This window comes from Pinus tabuliformis, chromosome 1_1 (genome assembly GCF_031772625.1).
Source record: "Pinus tabuliformis cultivar Carrire ecotype Pingquan chromosome 1_1, CPIR1, whole genome shotgun sequence".
Classification (NCBI taxonomy): domain Eukaryota; kingdom Viridiplantae; phylum Streptophyta; class Pinopsida; order Pinales; family Pinaceae; genus Pinus; species Pinus tabuliformis.
The window spans coordinates 621,931,645-621,948,633 of record NC_142297.1 but is presented as its reverse complement, the minus strand read 5'-3'; the positions used below and the strand labels follow the sequence as shown (position 1 = coordinate 621,948,633).

The following is a 16,989-nucleotide window of genomic DNA, read 5'->3' as shown; positions in this document are numbered from 1 at the left end:
AGTTGCCTATTTTAACAATTTGGGAGCTAACAAGACCAAACAAAGAGTTTATCCCAAAAGATAGTTACCAATTAGTAAAAACAAGATATTTTCCCCATTGCAACAAAGAAGGAAAAGGGTTGGAAGAGTGTTTCCCATACTCGTGTTGATGAAGTCAATGAAGAAGGTGATATTGTTGATGAAGAGTGACAACGACTGCTTAAAAAGGTAGCATGTAAATCTCAACCTCCAACCAGGAGGAACATTAAAAGGACTGCTCAATATGGATGGTTGCTTAGGTAAATTTAATAGCCTTAGTCCCAAGCTATGATTGCTATTTTCAATATGAGAGTGATGATAACCTAATGGAGTGCCAATGGCAGATTCTCAAAATGGACAGTTGTGTAGGGGATTCAACATAATTTTACCTTGAATTTGAAGGTTATTGCAACATCACAGACCAATATGAATAGTTCTCGTAAGTGAATTCTATGCTCAACATGAGGATATGTAAGGGTGATGGCAACACGAGAGTTGGTTTCAAATTTGTTCAACAAAAGAAGCAAAAGATAATATTTGTCATAGTTCTTCCTTCTAAAAGTTGGTCTGAGTTTCTGGATTAAGGTGGGGGTGATTATTGTGTTGTGCATTGACAAGGAGTATTGGGATTATATCAACATGCAAATATACAAGGGTTTAATATTAATGTTAATGATATGACATGTGATCAAATGCAAATGTAATTGTAAAGGCTAGGTGGTCAAACAACCATCACCTCCCTGGGATGCTATACATATGTATTCTATCATGATACACAAGCAAGTGGGAGAGGAATAATGCAGCATCATTTATAAATAATAGTCTTTTAAATTCTCACCGCTTCTAAATTCTAGTGTCTATTGAATGTCTCTATAGATTTCAATCATGAATGCATTTATATAGTTTCTTTCTTAGGCTCGAAGTCTAAATCTCTTCTACGACTACAGCATTTAATGTCATCTATATACATTTCTTTGCAAGTTCAATATCTTTATCCACAAATATTCAATTGCATGAAACAACACTGAACCAATTCTTGAATTTGCTTCAGCATAGAGGTTTTAAGAAGATTGCTCCTTGCTTAAGTTTGCTATATGGAGTAGCCTCATTCTGTCATAAATTCAGTATAAATATCCATATTGCTCTTTTGCTACTTTGACTTTCAGAGACTAGCATATACTGTAAAACAAGGTAGAAGAAAATAAAAAACAACATGTAGATCAAGGAAAATATATGCTCTTATTTAAAATATGCCTGGGCAACAAGAATGAAAGACATCCAAAATCAAGCCCACCTGCCCATATGCAAAAAGTGCTAAGGCTTTACTGCATGCTTCGTTCCATTCATCTCTTGTCATTAGCCCTTGTTCAATTATCTGAAGTACAAATAAACAATAACAAATAATTACAGAATAATTTGACACCATAATGGTCAGCACTCATTTCAGATCCAGTACAGCTAGGAAGGCTCCCATATCTTGCTTTAACTCATGCCAAAACTAATTTTCAAAACATGCATTGTAAGAGGGTTACTAGCATAACTCCATTACAAGAGCTACAAATTAAATATATATTATATCATAAGTTGACATATATGAGAATGGAACATATCACAGGAAGAGACTGCTTTTATGAACACCGAAATCATTAGTACTTCATTTTAATAGACATCTGTGGAGAAATGGTGCAAAAAAGAAGCAACAATGTACATAATGGTCAAACAAACATAGGAAGAGCCTAAAGAAATCAAAGCACAGATTTTAATTTAAATCCTGACAGAAATATACCCTAATTAAAGACAATGGGTACAAATATTTGGCTAAGTAATCTAGATGCCTATATAGAGCTAGTTAAAAGTACCAGTAGGTAAAAAGCTTTCCATCCAGGTAGGATATGATAAAACAAGCAACAGAAATATAAAACTATTGCAACTGCATGAAGCAATGTAGCAACAAACCGCATTTTAGCACTAGCTAGCTGCAATATTGTGCCCAGTGATTAGCTGTTTTTTACAAAATTATCACCCAATGTATAAGAACAGTTTGCTATTTGATCAACTGGCAATGAAACTATACATAAAAAACAGGGGTGGGTGTTGACCCTGCGCCATGTTCATTTGTGCATATGGGGCCACCGATAATTTTTGCGCTCAGAGAGCTTATAAGCTAGACAGTGTTACGGGGGATTCACCAAGCCCTTGAATTCTCCAATTCACCAGTGCTATTTGATTTCTCCAATTCACTTTTATTTTTAACCTCTATCTCCTATTTGAAGATTACAGAGTTTTCCCTTCATTTGAGCAACTTCGTCAAATGAAAATTATTTCTTTAGAGCTAGATTACCCTTCATTGCAATTCAGAGTTTTGGGACTCTCGAGGTCAATGTCCCTTCTGTCCCATCTAGTATTTTCAATAGCATTTCTTTGAAGCCTTTCATCTTATTGCACTTCTAATAATCAATTGATTAATAATCAAATGGATTAAACCAAATGACATTGTCACATTCATCCTTTTGAGGCACAACTTCTGTTTACTTAGTTATTTGGAACTTCAGAAGTTCGAGCCTTCTCACCTATCTTTTAATAATGTTGTCCAAAGGTTGAAGCATTTCATTGCCTCATGCACCAACCACTTTAATGGGCGTGTCAAGTGGCTTGTGATCAAATGAGCACATATGAAATCTTATTCATCCTTTTGACACGTGACTTCCTTCATGCTTCACCGGACAATAATGGAGTATGACCCTCTGACATTGGAAGCATCAATTCACTATTGAACCCGCCATCACCTAATGCCTACTTTCAAAAATAGAAGACTTATAAATACACAAATCCTTCATGCCCTTCAAACTAATTATTTATGATCATCGGGTAGTACTTTGAAGCTCTGATTCACAATTTGACAATGGGTCCCAACACTACCAGTTACGGTTGCTTTGAGCCCCAAAGGCAATGTTGCACGAACACCCCCCATCCCCCAAGGTTCCAAACCTGGAACCGCGTCTCGTACAGATCCGTGGGGGATCCATCGGCGGAACCATGGTTAAAAATCTAGAACCGCAGATCGGGCGGAATAAGGCGGTTCTTGGAAATTCAGAACTGCGTCGACCCGATCCACGATTCTAGATTTTCGAACAACGGTTCCGTCGGTGGATCTGCCTCAGATCAGCGGCGGATTAGGCACAGATCTGGGCGAATCCTAAGCAGTTCTGAGACACAACGAGCGGTTCTGCAATGGCCAACCCATAAATCATTTTTATTTTCTTTAACTTGAGTTGGGGGTGGGATTAAGGTGAGTTAGGGAAATAATAGATGGGGATAAAACTCATTTACTCACTCTTGTGTGTTTGGAGAGCTTGGAGAAGAGGAGAGCTTTGAAGAGTGAAGGAGTAGGAGCTAGGAGCAATGAAGGAGCAGGAGCTCGGAGGAGCAATGAAGGGCTTCCATCTACAAGAGCTAAAGAGGTAAGTGCAAACCCCAAGCTCCCTCATTTTTTCGTCATTGTTGTTTGTATTTTTTCTCCTCCCTCTCCTACTCTTTCCCATTCTTTCTTCTTGCTCATTTCATTGCAAGTTGTCCATCTATATTCATATTCCAAAATGGTGTTCTTTTGGCTTCTATGTATCATTCCACTTTTGGTTTTCAATATGATAAGGGATGTAGGAATATAGAAGGGAAGAAGAACAAGAGGATAGTGGTCCCCATATGAGTGATCCAATGTATGATGAGGAAGAAGGGTTTGAAGAGGAAGGGGATGAAGAGGAATATAGAAGGGAAGAAGAACAAGAGGATAGTGGTCCCCATATGAGTGATCCAATGTATGAAGAGGAAGAAGGGTTTAAAGAGGAGGGGATGAAGAGGACATTGAAATGCAAGAGGGGAAAGCTGCATTGACACCCTTGTGGAATTATGTGACCAAACTTGAAGGGGGAAAAGGTGGAGGAAGCTACAAGTTTTTGCGCCCTCATGGTTGTCATGGAGAAAAACCATATAGTGGTTCATATACCCATATGTGGAAGCATCATTGTGAGGTGTTGGAAAGTGATGACAAAAAGGGTGTCGTGGGGATAGAAATTTTCCCTAAGTTTTCAGCTGAACAAAGAATAAAATACATCCAAATAGAGGAGGCTTCACAACAAAAAAATAAGAAACAAAAAATTCATTCTGAATCAAGTGCAACCTCTGGAAGTAGAAGAACAATATGGGATTTCCTGAATGTTGCTAGTGTTGAGAAATCTAGGGCATTCAAAGTTAACAATTTCTCTTCTTGATAATTGTTTGTGATATACTTTTACTTCTTAGCTTATGATCTTTTCTTTATTAGCTTATTAATGTGTTGTCTTCATCAAGACAATTACCAATATGCACAATAAAAGACAAGTGACACAGTATATAGGCTTCTCAGCCAGGGCCAAAACCTCTCACCTCTTGAGAGGAAAACCATATCAAAATTCTTCTTCTAGATCTTCAATTGCTAAGTACCAAGACCATTACACAGACCCTTGACTCTAGTATCCTCTCAAGAACCTTGTCACTAACCTTGATGCTTTGCCTCTTCCTTCCTTTGTCTTTCTTCTTGATCTTGAATTGCTCTCCTCGGCTCCTTCTAGAGAAATTCGATCTCTATCCTTTTTGATGTTCCTTCTCGTATTCCCCTAGAGAATCTCAGTCTCTAGGTCTTTACTTCGACTTTCCTAGAAGAATCCTTCCTCGTTGCCCCAAAAGAAACCCTTCTTCGTACTACCCAGAAGATATCCTTCTTCCCACTGCCCCAGAAGATACCCTTCTTCACACTACCCCAAAAGAAAGTCTTTTCGTTGGTCCAAAAGAAACCCTAACTTCGCATTCCCTAGAAGAAACTCCTTCATATTGTTCATAAGAAACCTTATCTTCGATCTATCTTCTTCGCACTTCTATTTTATACTTCTCTTGACCCTCTCTTTGTACTTTTGCTTCTCCGAATTCAAGTCGAGTTGCTTGATTGAATTATTATTCTTCAAGTGAGGCCAAGTAGGCTATATATACACTTCTTCTCATGTCCATTAGGCTGACATGACTGTTGGAGGTAGGCCGACTTGTTCTAGAGAGTTCCTTCATCGTTGTAGGCCGACTTGAAGAGGATAGATGACAAGTTCTTGGAGGATACTTTACATAGTCAATATTGACCTTTTACAAAGTGTAACATGACTTCATTACATGACAATGACTCTATCATTTTATGACTAGATGATAAAATAAATCCTAAAGACTCTCCACTGGAGTCTTGACTCAAAAACAAAATTCCTTGCTCATGAAACCCATGAAGCAAGTCAATATAATAAATTTATTTTTCTACATAAAATCATAATTACATGTCATTATGAAGACCAAACCTAGTTACACTTTTCAACAGCCGAGAGGGATGATGTGGATGGAAAGATAGTACAATTTCTTTGTGCTTGTGGTGTACCATTCAATGTGCTTCGCACTCCCTATTGACATGATATGGTTAAGGCCATCAATGAAGCCCCAAAATGATACAAGAGCCCCAACTATGAGAAAGATAGAACAATGTTATTAGAAGGAGAAAAGAAAAGGTTCAAAGAGCTTTCACACGTTTTGCAAATGTGTGGGTGGATTGTGGGGTATCCATTGTATCAGATGGATGGACAAATGTTGTAAACCAACATTTGACAAATGTTCTTGGTGTTTCTGCGAGTGGTGCAGTGTTTATTGCATGTCATGACTCCTCCATCAGTGCACCTTCCCAAAACATTGCAAATCTCCTATTGCAATCAATCAAAAGATGTTGGTCCTAATAATGTGGTTCAAGTGATCATTGATAATGCAGAAAAATTGTAAGGCAGCACTTCATTTTCTAGGCAATATTGCCCAAAAGTTTACAATAAATTGTTGAATTCTAGAACTAATTGGGCAATGTAGCCCTACACATTTAAGCTTAAAGGTTTTGTCTAACACCTTGTGGGCAGATTGAAGGTTTTTACTAAATCTAGAAACTAATTACAGCAAAATAAATCAGATTTGGTGAAACCCTAAAGCCAAGGTTTACCCAAGAAAAGTGCATTCTAAACCTACCTTAGGTCATATTTCATTGTTGGATTGTTAAAGCTTATCTAGCACAGTCTCATGGTGAAATTTATCTCCTAACAAGTTTACTTTGCTTATATTTTAATTTGGAGAATTTTCGGTGGAACCAAAGGGGGATTCATACCCTCTTCATACAAGTTTATGCTAATTTCATATTTACATATCATTTGAACTTGTAACTTATCATTGCTGGGCTATTTTTACATGTGCATTTCATTGCCATAGCAAAGGCATCCAAAATGTGATAATTTAAATGTTGTTCGACAACCTTGGGTTGCTTTACCTCATCCCAAATATGCATTTTGTGTTTATGACATAAATCAGATGCTGGAAATTGTGGACAGCAACAAGCTAGTCCATCTTACAACGTATTATCAAGAGATAACCCTTCTTGATAACCCTAGAATATCATTTGTCTTGTATTTATGCAATAATCTCTCTCTTGTAGGGTAAAAGGTACTTATTCTCTAGGAGTTGCGCTTGCACTCCCAAATTGGATTCAAATTGATTGTACTCAACTAAATCAATGTATTTCATTATTGAATTTGAATTTGAATCATGTTTAGAATTTTATGTATAGACTCACAAACGCACCCCAATGTCCCCTCAACCCCCCCTGAATTTTGGATTCAAATTGATTGTACTCAATTGAATCAATGTATTTCATTATTGAATTTGAATTTGAATCATGTTTAGAATTATATATATAGACTCACAAACACACCCTAATGTCCCCTCAACCCCCCCTGAATTTCGCTAAAATTTGGGGGTGCTCCCACATGCGCCCCTGTGTATTTCCCTATTCGTGCATCCCCCTGTCCCGGAAACTTGGTGGGACATTGCAACATAATGACTCCACCTACATAATTGCCCATGAAATTCAAACCAAATCTATTATATTCTATGGTTAACCATAAATAAAGTAGTTCCAAAGGAACTACAAACCCCTCATGTTGGGTTTCTATTAAATATTGTCACAATATTTGGCTTCAAGTGAGGTTGATACATTGCAAATCTCTATTTCATCAAGAAGTTGTTCCATCTTTAGAAGATAATGTACACCATCATGACAAGTATCTTTTGCATCGACAATTGGACAAGAGGACAAGACCATCTAGAACCTATGGCACATCAAGATCAATTACAATCACTTGCATTGACAATTGGACAAGATGGACAAGACCGTTTGGAACCTATGGCACCTCAATCAAGACCATATATAAGAAGTGTTAAGGTATATCAAAGGATTCCCCACATAAATTGCAAATTTTTGTATCTTCTGTTTGTTGATAATAATGCCGAGATATCGACAATTTTTGGAAATATCGCAATATTTTCGGCAAGCTGAAATATCGCCGATATTTCCTCCCCTGAAAATATAACGATATTTCCGAGAAATCGTCGATATCTCGGCAAAATATCGCGCGACGATAGGAAAAATCGTCGGGCAAGCTGGGCCGTGTCTAGAAAAGTGAATTTGCTCATTTCGGTTTCCAGGTCTTGGAGAAGGAAGGGGAAGAGCTTTGTGGTGGTTGTCAAGGAGGGATTGAGGATCAAACAATGATTATCACCACCACCTAAGAATTTTTTGTAAATCAAAGATTGAAGAACAGTGAAACAAACTTCATTTCTTCCATTAACACGTATGTTCTTAAAAACCCCTATGTTAATGATTTTTTTCATAGATTTAAGGTTATGTTTGCTTGCCTCTTTGCCTACCAACATTTTGCTTCTTTTTCTTTTCCATTTGCTACGATTTTCATGCCCATGAGCCAATGCAAAGGGTTTTCTCCATATTTGGACAGCAAGCTTCATTTCTTCTTTTAGATTTCTTATGCACCCTGTTATAGCCATTTTTCATTTTATTCACATTGCAAATAATGTAGTAAAAAAATATTTTTTTAAATGAGGTGGTTATTACTTTTATTTTTTGTGTATGGGTGTTTAATCATTAATGCCAATTTTTTGTTTTTTTGGTGCCCTAGGTTTGAATTAGTTCACTACAAATATGCCAAAAGCCTTGGACCCATTTTGGGAGTATGGGGAGCCTAATGGTGGGACAAATCGGGCATATCTATCATGCAAATTGTGTGGGACCAAGATGACAGGATGGATTACGCAATGGAAATACCATATGGCTAGACTCCCTAGACATGATGTTGGGCTTTGTATGGTTTCTAGTGTGGAGCTTATACAAAAAACTCTTGAAGCAATTGATGAAAAAGACAGAAAGTAGGAAGAGGCAGAAAGAAACAAGGTTGAACGTGCAGGTAGATATTTTGGGATATCTTCTTCTAATTTTGAGGCTAAGGGTAGTGGAAGGGGCTCCACAGCATCACCTGTTACGGCTAGTGCTAATGTTATTTGGAGTGGTAGGTCAACATTTTTTGTTCCACGAACAGGACATGGAGCACAACCTTCCATAAAATCAATTGTTAAAAAAAGGAAGAAGCAAGAAGCAAATACAATTATGGGGAGGTGTCCTTTCTAGAGCGACTTACCTCTCAGCATCACCAAAACCAATCCATTTTGACAACCAATGTGTGATGTTATTGTTCTTGTGGGCCTAGGGTACAAAAGTGCTACATATGAGGAGTTGTGGGGACCAATCCTTCAAGCAGAAAAGCAAGACATCAACTCTAGATTGGCGGAGTTGAAACAAACATGGGAAGTGTCTAGATGCACACTGATCTCTGATGGTTGGACAGATAGGGAGGGTAGGACCCTTCTAAATTTCTTGGTACATTGTCCTAAAGGTACCACGTTTATTAAATCAGTGGATGCATCAGCAGATATAAAAGATGCAGCAATGATCTGTGAGTTGTTAGATGGGTTCATTCAGGAGATTGGTGTGTAGAATGTGGTGCAAATCAAAACAGATAATGCAGCGAATTATGTGTCTGTCGGCAGGATGCTTAGGGAGAGGCACCGCACATTGTTTTGGACTCTGTGTACAACACATTGTATCAATTTGTTGCTTCAGGATATGGGGAAACTTTCCTTCATCAAGGAGGTGATTGATATGGCTAGGAGCGTCCCTAAGTTTTAATATAACCATGATTTTGTTTTTTTCCTTATGAGGAGATACACTAGAAACAAGGAGTTGCAGCGTCCTGCAATCACACGTTTTGCCACCAACTTTATTACTCTTCAGTCTTTGCTTCGATGCCAGTTTGAGTTGAATAAAATGTTTGTTTTTGATGAGTGGCGTGATTATAAATACAGCAGGAGACAGGATAGGAGAGCCATTGCAAAAATGGTGTACAATGACACATTTGGGCAGGGAGTAGAAGAAGTGTGCTCAGTTAGTGAACCTATAGTAAAAGTTTTGAGATTGGTCGATGGGGACAAGCATTGCAATGGCTTATTTATATGAGGCCGTGGATAGGGCCAAGGAGGCCATTCGTTCTTATTATGCAGACAAGGGTTTTGTTGGGCTTGGTAGACATATGATGTTATGGGATGTGATTGATATTTAGTGGACAGGGATGCTTCATCAACCCATTCATGCAACAACACTCTTCCTCAACCCTGCATTTTCATACAAAAGTGCCTTTGATTTTGATGATGAGGTAATGGAAGGGCTCCATTCCTGTATTCAGAGGATGGTACCAGATCTTGAGCTCCGTAGCAAAATCAAATCGCGAGATACAGTTTTATCGAGATTGTGTTGGCCTATTTGGCTTTGATGATGCTATTAGGGAAAGGACCCTCTTCATGCCACATAAGTGACAAGTCATCACTCATTAGAATTTTCAATTTAGAATTTACTTATTTATAATTCTAGATTTTTAAAATTCAATTATGTAACTTTTATTTGAAAGTTTAATTATGTTTTAAGTTTTTGACTTTTTTATTTCTTTATTTTGTTATAAATATATGGTGGCGAAGCTATTGGTGTGAGGGCACCAAATTTGCAAAAATTGGCCATAAGAATCCTGAGTCAAACATGTAGCTCTTCAGGGTGTGAGCACAATTGGAGTGTATTTGAGAAAATACACTCAAAAAGCGCAACAGGTATAACTTTGAGCTTCAGCCTTCAGTTGAGCAATTACATTTATTGTAATTTTTAATTTTTAATTTATGACCCTCAAGTGTCAAGAGGCAAGACTCAAGACTCAATTTTTTTGACACTCTTATAGGGTCGAGTTCTCACGCCTCAATGATTTAGTGTATGTGCATTACAATATCCGACTTCGAGTGAAGCAAATAGAAGCACCAATGGATCCAGATGTCATTTCCTTAGACAATATTAATGTATTGTCTCAATGGAGGGTGGAGTCTGAGGTGCCCATCTTGGGGGAGTCACCTTCATGGATAGAGCCAGAGGATCCATTAAAAGAGGGGAGGAGCAGCACAAGGAGGAGCAGGATGAAGAGGAGGAGGAGGAGACTATGGGAGCATCAGCATCAGCACCACCTGCTATAGATATAGGAGAGCACAGCTCCATACCCAACACTCATTATTTGGCATTAGGTGCAGGGGCAGGCCTGGCAAACAACCCATCATGTTTTCCCATAAAAGGGGAAGAGAGCACTAATTTCAGATAGATAGTTGCTAGTTTTATTTGTTTTGCTACATATAACTCATGATGATGAGATACTTTTATATATGTGATGTTCTTTTGTATTGGTTCTCGACATTTGAGTCCTTGATTGGACAATTATCAAGGACCAGCAAGATTTGGTATCGCCTTTGATGTATCATTTTTATTTTGCATCATATATATCAGTGCTTGCTTTATACTTATTTGCCAATGTGTTTATTTCATGTTGTTATTGCTTCATATGTTTAAAAATCTGAAGAAGAAAAAATGATTATATTATGCATTTTTTATGCTTGCTGATATTTACCGATATTTTTTCCGATATTGCCGCTAAGATGTTTTCTGGACCCTCACCGATATTTTGTCGATACCAATATTTTCAACACTGTTGAGAAGTATGATCAAATTGTTGAGAATTGGATGCATTATCTTACTGAGCTCAAAGCAACTTGGGCCTATGACTTTCAAAAAGACATGGATATTAAAGAAAAATGAAGCACTACCTAACACCTTACAAGAGGATATGCAACCCTCTCTTGATGTTGTGTTTTTCATGCATTATGGTTATTCATGAGAAATTTATTATAGAGTTCAAGGAGCATGCTTTCCAAAGAGTTCATTGTTTCCAAATTGCTTCGCTAAACAGGTTATGCCAATGATGGACTTGGTAAACATGAGCAAAGGATTGTCAATCCTCTGCCTAATATGAGACAAGTGTAAATTGCTTCCTATTCTCCCTCTTTGTAATTGTTAGTTTGTTTGTATCCAAATACCCTCCATTTGTTTACTTCCTAGGCTTAGCTCCCCCTACTTTCAATCCTCAATTATTTTTGTAACATAATCATTGTTCCCTTGCCTATTTATCTTTTTCTTTTGCTTTGAAATTGAATTTATCTACCCTCTTCAAATTATTTTCCTTTCCTTATTACTTTCAGCATTTTCTAGGAGTTGCACTTGCACTCCTACATTATATTCATATCAATTGCACTCTTCATTGCAGTCACATTGACCTACTTTTGTGGTCATTTTCATAGAGTCCAATCTCTCAAAGACTCTACCACTAGGAGAGAGAGGTATCCCTTCCTTGCACTTTGCTCCTCAAAGGCTCTTGCTTCAAATCCTCCTCCAAGTGGGGCACGACATTGGTTCTCAAAGGCATCACGACTTCCTAGTCAATTACTCTCTTCCTTGACTTCAATCTCCTATTTGCATTCTGATTTTGAAGTGGTCAAACCAACCAAGTGTCAACTTGCTAAGTTGAGCACTCCAATCAAATATAGTTTTTAATCAACATGTGTGCCATTCTAGATGCTTCTCCAAGGAACATTCTTCTAAAACTTGACTTATGTATATTAAGGGACCCTTCATGGGTGTCTTCTATAGACTTATAAGCAACGTGTCCCATAAAGAAAGCTTTAATACTTTCTTTAATAATGATTTCATGAACATATGTGCAATGTGTGGATTGGAATGTGCGGCAACCTCAACAAAATAACTCCCTGGGCCACCAATGCACCATCGCTTCCCCTTAGATGATGGACACCTCATTAAGAAATGTGTGCTTGATCTTGTAGAGTGGTGTCCCCATCCTGTCAAGGGCATTCCACACCAATGCCTTGTATAGAGTGGCAACCCATCAAGTCATGCCTCCAAATATGTAGAACATGCTTCCTATGAGATCAGATGTACCCATGACAATGAACATGCTCCAAATATGCACATTTGACTCAATAGAAGTGAAAGTGGCTTAAAAGCATCTTGCATGAAATACTATGCATCGAAATATGTGGAAACGTCCATTTTAGCTCGAACGCCTAATCTTCCTTCATGTTCATGTGAAAGGAATATCAAAAGATAATCATTCTTTTGGTAATTGTTTCAATGTCCCTTTTAAGGACTCACCACATAGTCTAGTGTGTTTATAAACTTTTGTGTACATTATTAATAGTTAAATCTAGATAACTTACAAAAAAAGAGTCCAAAAAATAAAACTCAGGAAAAACTTGAAAATCAACAAGAAGTGACCTTGCAAAAAAATCAAAAGAATGGAAAAACTCTATTTTTATGCAAAAGTGACATCACATTGGTGTTTTTCCAAAAAATCAACTAAATATCAACATTTTTCTAGTGTTTTTTAGGTTTAGAAAGGAAACACTAATTAATGGATGAATCCCAAATCAAGCAACACCTTTCACAACAATGACCAACATTTGGAAGCATAATCTTTTTTAACTCCTAGAAGGATTCCAAATCAACTCTTTAATTGTCTTCAAAACACAACCTTAGACATCACAATTATACTCTTTCTAACAAGAGACAACTCTATTATTTACCTTTATTACATCGGCCAAGCTTACTTTACACATATGGAAACAAAAATGTACTTCAAGAATGCCTTGAGACAATGCAGATAAGATAAGATAATTTTATTCAAGTCCAACAAATGACCAAAAAGTAGGTTAATGGCACTAGGAAGTACTATTAGTGATAATAATTCATAGGGATGCACAATGCTACTCTGAAAGCATAAAATAAACAAAACATATATGTGAAATAGTTCATCTATCAAAGAAATAATGGGAGAAGAAAGAAAATTCTACTAGATGTCAATATGTAAATATAAGAAAATAGAAAGTGAGGAAGAGGAAGTATTTTCCTCTACATCAAACACTAATAAGGCATTACCACATTGTATAATAATGTTCTCAAGACAAATTCCATGGAAAAGAGGGCCTAGTTGGGTGATTGTAGGAGGAAACTAGGTACCATGAATAAAGGCACCCATTATATTCAAGGCGAAATGGTAAAACATCATCATAGAGGCCTAGCCTAGATTCGACTTGTTGCCTCAAAATCTAGCAAGGCTTGTAGAGGGGTACGCCTACAAGGAAAGCATTAGACCATGTGACAACAATGAGGTGTGGCCAATTGTTACCACAGCCACTACCCCTGCTCTTTATGGACTTTCACCAATGGGAGGCTTCTCATTAGATAGGTCACCTATGAGAGACATGCTAGACACAAGGATCAAGGTGACCAATGGCTTATAGAGGATGACCCTTCTTAGGTACGAGGCTCAATCAAGGAAACAGAGATAACTCTCATCCTCTAGTAAGGGGAAATTAGGGCACAATTGACCTAGGGCTTGCGAAATAGCAAGCTAAATGGGATATCCTTGGATCAATGGACCAAGAAAAGGTTCCCCAATAATGGATATCAGCAAACCAACGGAGCAAGGAACCTTCAACAAGTCCTCAAGTTGAAGCTTTGAAAACTAAGGTTTTCCTAGGGAAATTATACGTAGGCAAGAGAATTAGGGCTTAAAATGGAGAGATTAGCCACTAAGGAAGGTTCATTTTGAGGCAACCAAGTCTTCTCTCAATGTTGAATCCTTCCACCAACCAACACTCTTCTTCTAAGGCAATTCGCTTTAAGCCCTAGCTAGGCCACGTATCCCTAAGAGGGCCTGTTACCCATCAAAAGTGGGTGACCCCTAGGAGAAACTTTGGCTAGCAACCCCGAACAACCACCTTGTCGTCGATGTGGCGTGCCATCCATATCTCTGCCACCTGCATTAGTCATATGTTTCTTCACCCATTTGTCAAGAGCACATGTTGGAAGGTGGGCTTTTGATCAAAAGGTACTTTATTCATTTTGCAATTAGGTGCTTATGCTTGTTTGTATTTGGGCATTTTGGCATGGATTATGGGTAACTTTGAAAAAGGAAGGGTCTTGGTGGTGATCGTGTTCCCTCACCATAAATGGGAGGTTAATTTTCAATCCTAGTCTAATGGGACCTCCCATAATGGCCCATGGCTTTGGGAATGGGCACTACTTGGGAAGCCATGATTGAGATAGGGTAGCCACATCTCTCCCTATTCCATACCTACCACTTGCCATCTTACATTATAAGCCCTTATTCCACCTCCCTTCTTCAAGTTCCACTGACCATTGGTTCATTGGGTTTTGGCACCCACACATCCTCATACCTGGGTAGGTCCTAGAAATGCACCTTGGGAGGTTGGTGCAGATAAAAAAAAACGTAAGAGCATATGATGGCCAGAAGAAAAACAAAAGAAAAAACAAAATGTAAAAGATGGTCAAGACCTACAAATTAACACGTGGGCATAAGCCAAGCATGAGCTCTTCCTCTATCATATGGCCATCACCCAACTCCTATGCCAATGTTGCCCTATCTCATGGAAGACAAGGAACCCTTGCATGTCCCAACCCCTGATGGGCAATGAACTGCCCCATCCAAAAGAGGGTAATAATTGCTATACATCATGCAAAGAAAGCTCTCATTCCTCAATCTACGAGCAACAATAAAAGGAAAAAACCAAGAAAAAGTAAAAGGCAATGTAGAGGGGTGGAAAAACAAAGTTCGAAGTAACTCATGTGCCCACGATTGCTCCTCCTCACATTTATACACTCGAGATGAGGTACTTATTAAGAGAAAGTCCCTTTGACCATGTCACTTGGCGATTAAGTCTTTTCCCCTTTGTTCCATCATTATTCACATGGTACCTATCGATTGAAGGGTGGACTAAGGACATGCCACTTCCCCTTGGGGGTTGGGAACACCTAATAGGATAGTTTATTAACCACTCCTACCTAGGGATGTAACACCATTATGTGACTAAGGCCCCAATTTTGGAAGAGAAGCCTCATATGAAGTGTTATTGTGCCCATTTCTTTCAAGCTTGATTCACTTAGATGCAATAATGATTATTGTACTTAATGGTGAAAGTTGCAGCACTAGATATTGTGTGTAATCAGTAGGTGGTTCTATCTATAAGTTTAGACAACTTAACTGGGGTCTAGGTCCTCCAAAGGGGCATATCAACACCCACAGGTGATGCGTTGAGAGCCAGGGACTTCTAGCAGTCGTAGAGCATCATTCACAACCATGGGCACCTTTAGCACCCATAGTGTTCTTGCATTCTTTTTATCATTCATGGGATGATGCACCTAGATTAGCATACCCCAGCGGACTTAGCAATGATCACATGGTTTGGCATTTGATCCAAGGCCCAAATGAGGTTTCTCTAACACCTCAAGGCATGGGAGGGCTAGCACCATTTTCAAAACCCTCAACGTTGGAGCAAAATCGGGATTATTCGCCACTTGGAGACCCATGAGACCTAGTTTTATGCCCCAAACCCACATTTGGGGGGGGGGGGCGTGCTACAAGATGATTTTAACGAAGATCTAGAGGCCAACCTCTTGATTATGATTTTAGAGGCCCTTTGACTTGTCATGGCACTTGAGGAGTCCAACCCAAGCCCTATAAGGGAAATCCACTAGCATGATATCATCATTTTGTTCACTGCGACTCACACGTGTTGAGATATTTATGTTTTGATAAAAACTACAAGGTCAGCTTGTCAACATGCTTGTAGTTTGCCCATTATTTTATTGTTTGAGGGACTTGTAGGCTAAAATAGGACTTGATCTGTCACATATATATTAGAGATTAATTCATTGTGATCTTTCATCATCATCACTCCTGGAATTTGGCATCTCTAGAAGAATCAGACTTGTTCTCTTGTGGATGTTTTAGATCTATTGGATGCATTTTGACAACTATCTTGGATATTTCTTGCAGCTATTATTTGGCATAATGAAAGGAATTCTTGCATCTTGTCTTCTAAGTGCACTATATTGTTGAATATCTATTTTTCTATGTCTAATGTATGGAATTATTGATTCTAGGTCATGGTAAATTGTGCCCTAATTTGTTGAAGATTAATTGAATTACTATCTAGATGAATATTGAATACATTACTCATGTATAACATGTGATGAATAATCCTAGTGGTGAACTCACTGAAGCTCTCCCATAAAAATCCATTTTCCATTAAGTGGGTACATGCTTGATATTTGCTTGCTAGGGCATCAAATTTTAGCCTGCATGGAAACAAGTTTAGCTAGCCCAAATCATCCTAGACTCCATTCTCCCAAGGAACAAGGAACTGGTCTAATTGGTTGGTAATCAATCTTATCTTTTATCTATCTTCTCTCTTAATTTTAGCCCTTTCAAGGCTAGGGTAGAAAGATAGGGCTTGGTGCGAATTTCTAGGAAGGGTTTTAGTGATTGGAGAGCCTAATTATTCAAGAGGATAGGTTTGCCACAAAACCTATCAATTTGTTGGGAATCCACTCCAATTTCATCCATAAATTCTCTTTCCCTAGGTGTTTGCCCTAAGAGGGAAGCCTAGTTTTTCTTCCCCCAACTTAAGGACTTTATTGAAGGTTTCATGAGCCTTAGCATTATCGATATACATTACAACAAACCTTTTCTCCTAGCCTTGACCTTGAGTTACTCCAACACTCGTCAA

At 38.3% G+C, this 16,989-nt stretch overlaps 1 protein-coding gene across 3 annotated transcripts in view; it reads right to left on the bottom strand.

Annotated features, from left to right (window-relative positions):
- Positions 1-16,989, bottom strand: part of PUR7 (purin 7) — a 234,922-nt gene that overhangs the window by 73,123 nt on the left and 144,810 nt on the right. For all 3 annotated transcript variants that reach the window (XM_089392427.1, XM_089392426.1, XM_089392425.1), the window contains one exon: positions 1,313-1,393. In XM_089392427.1, coding sequence (XP_089248553.1) covers positions 1,313-1,393 — 81 coding nt within the window. The remainder of the gene's footprint in view (positions 1-1,312; positions 1,394-16,989) is intronic.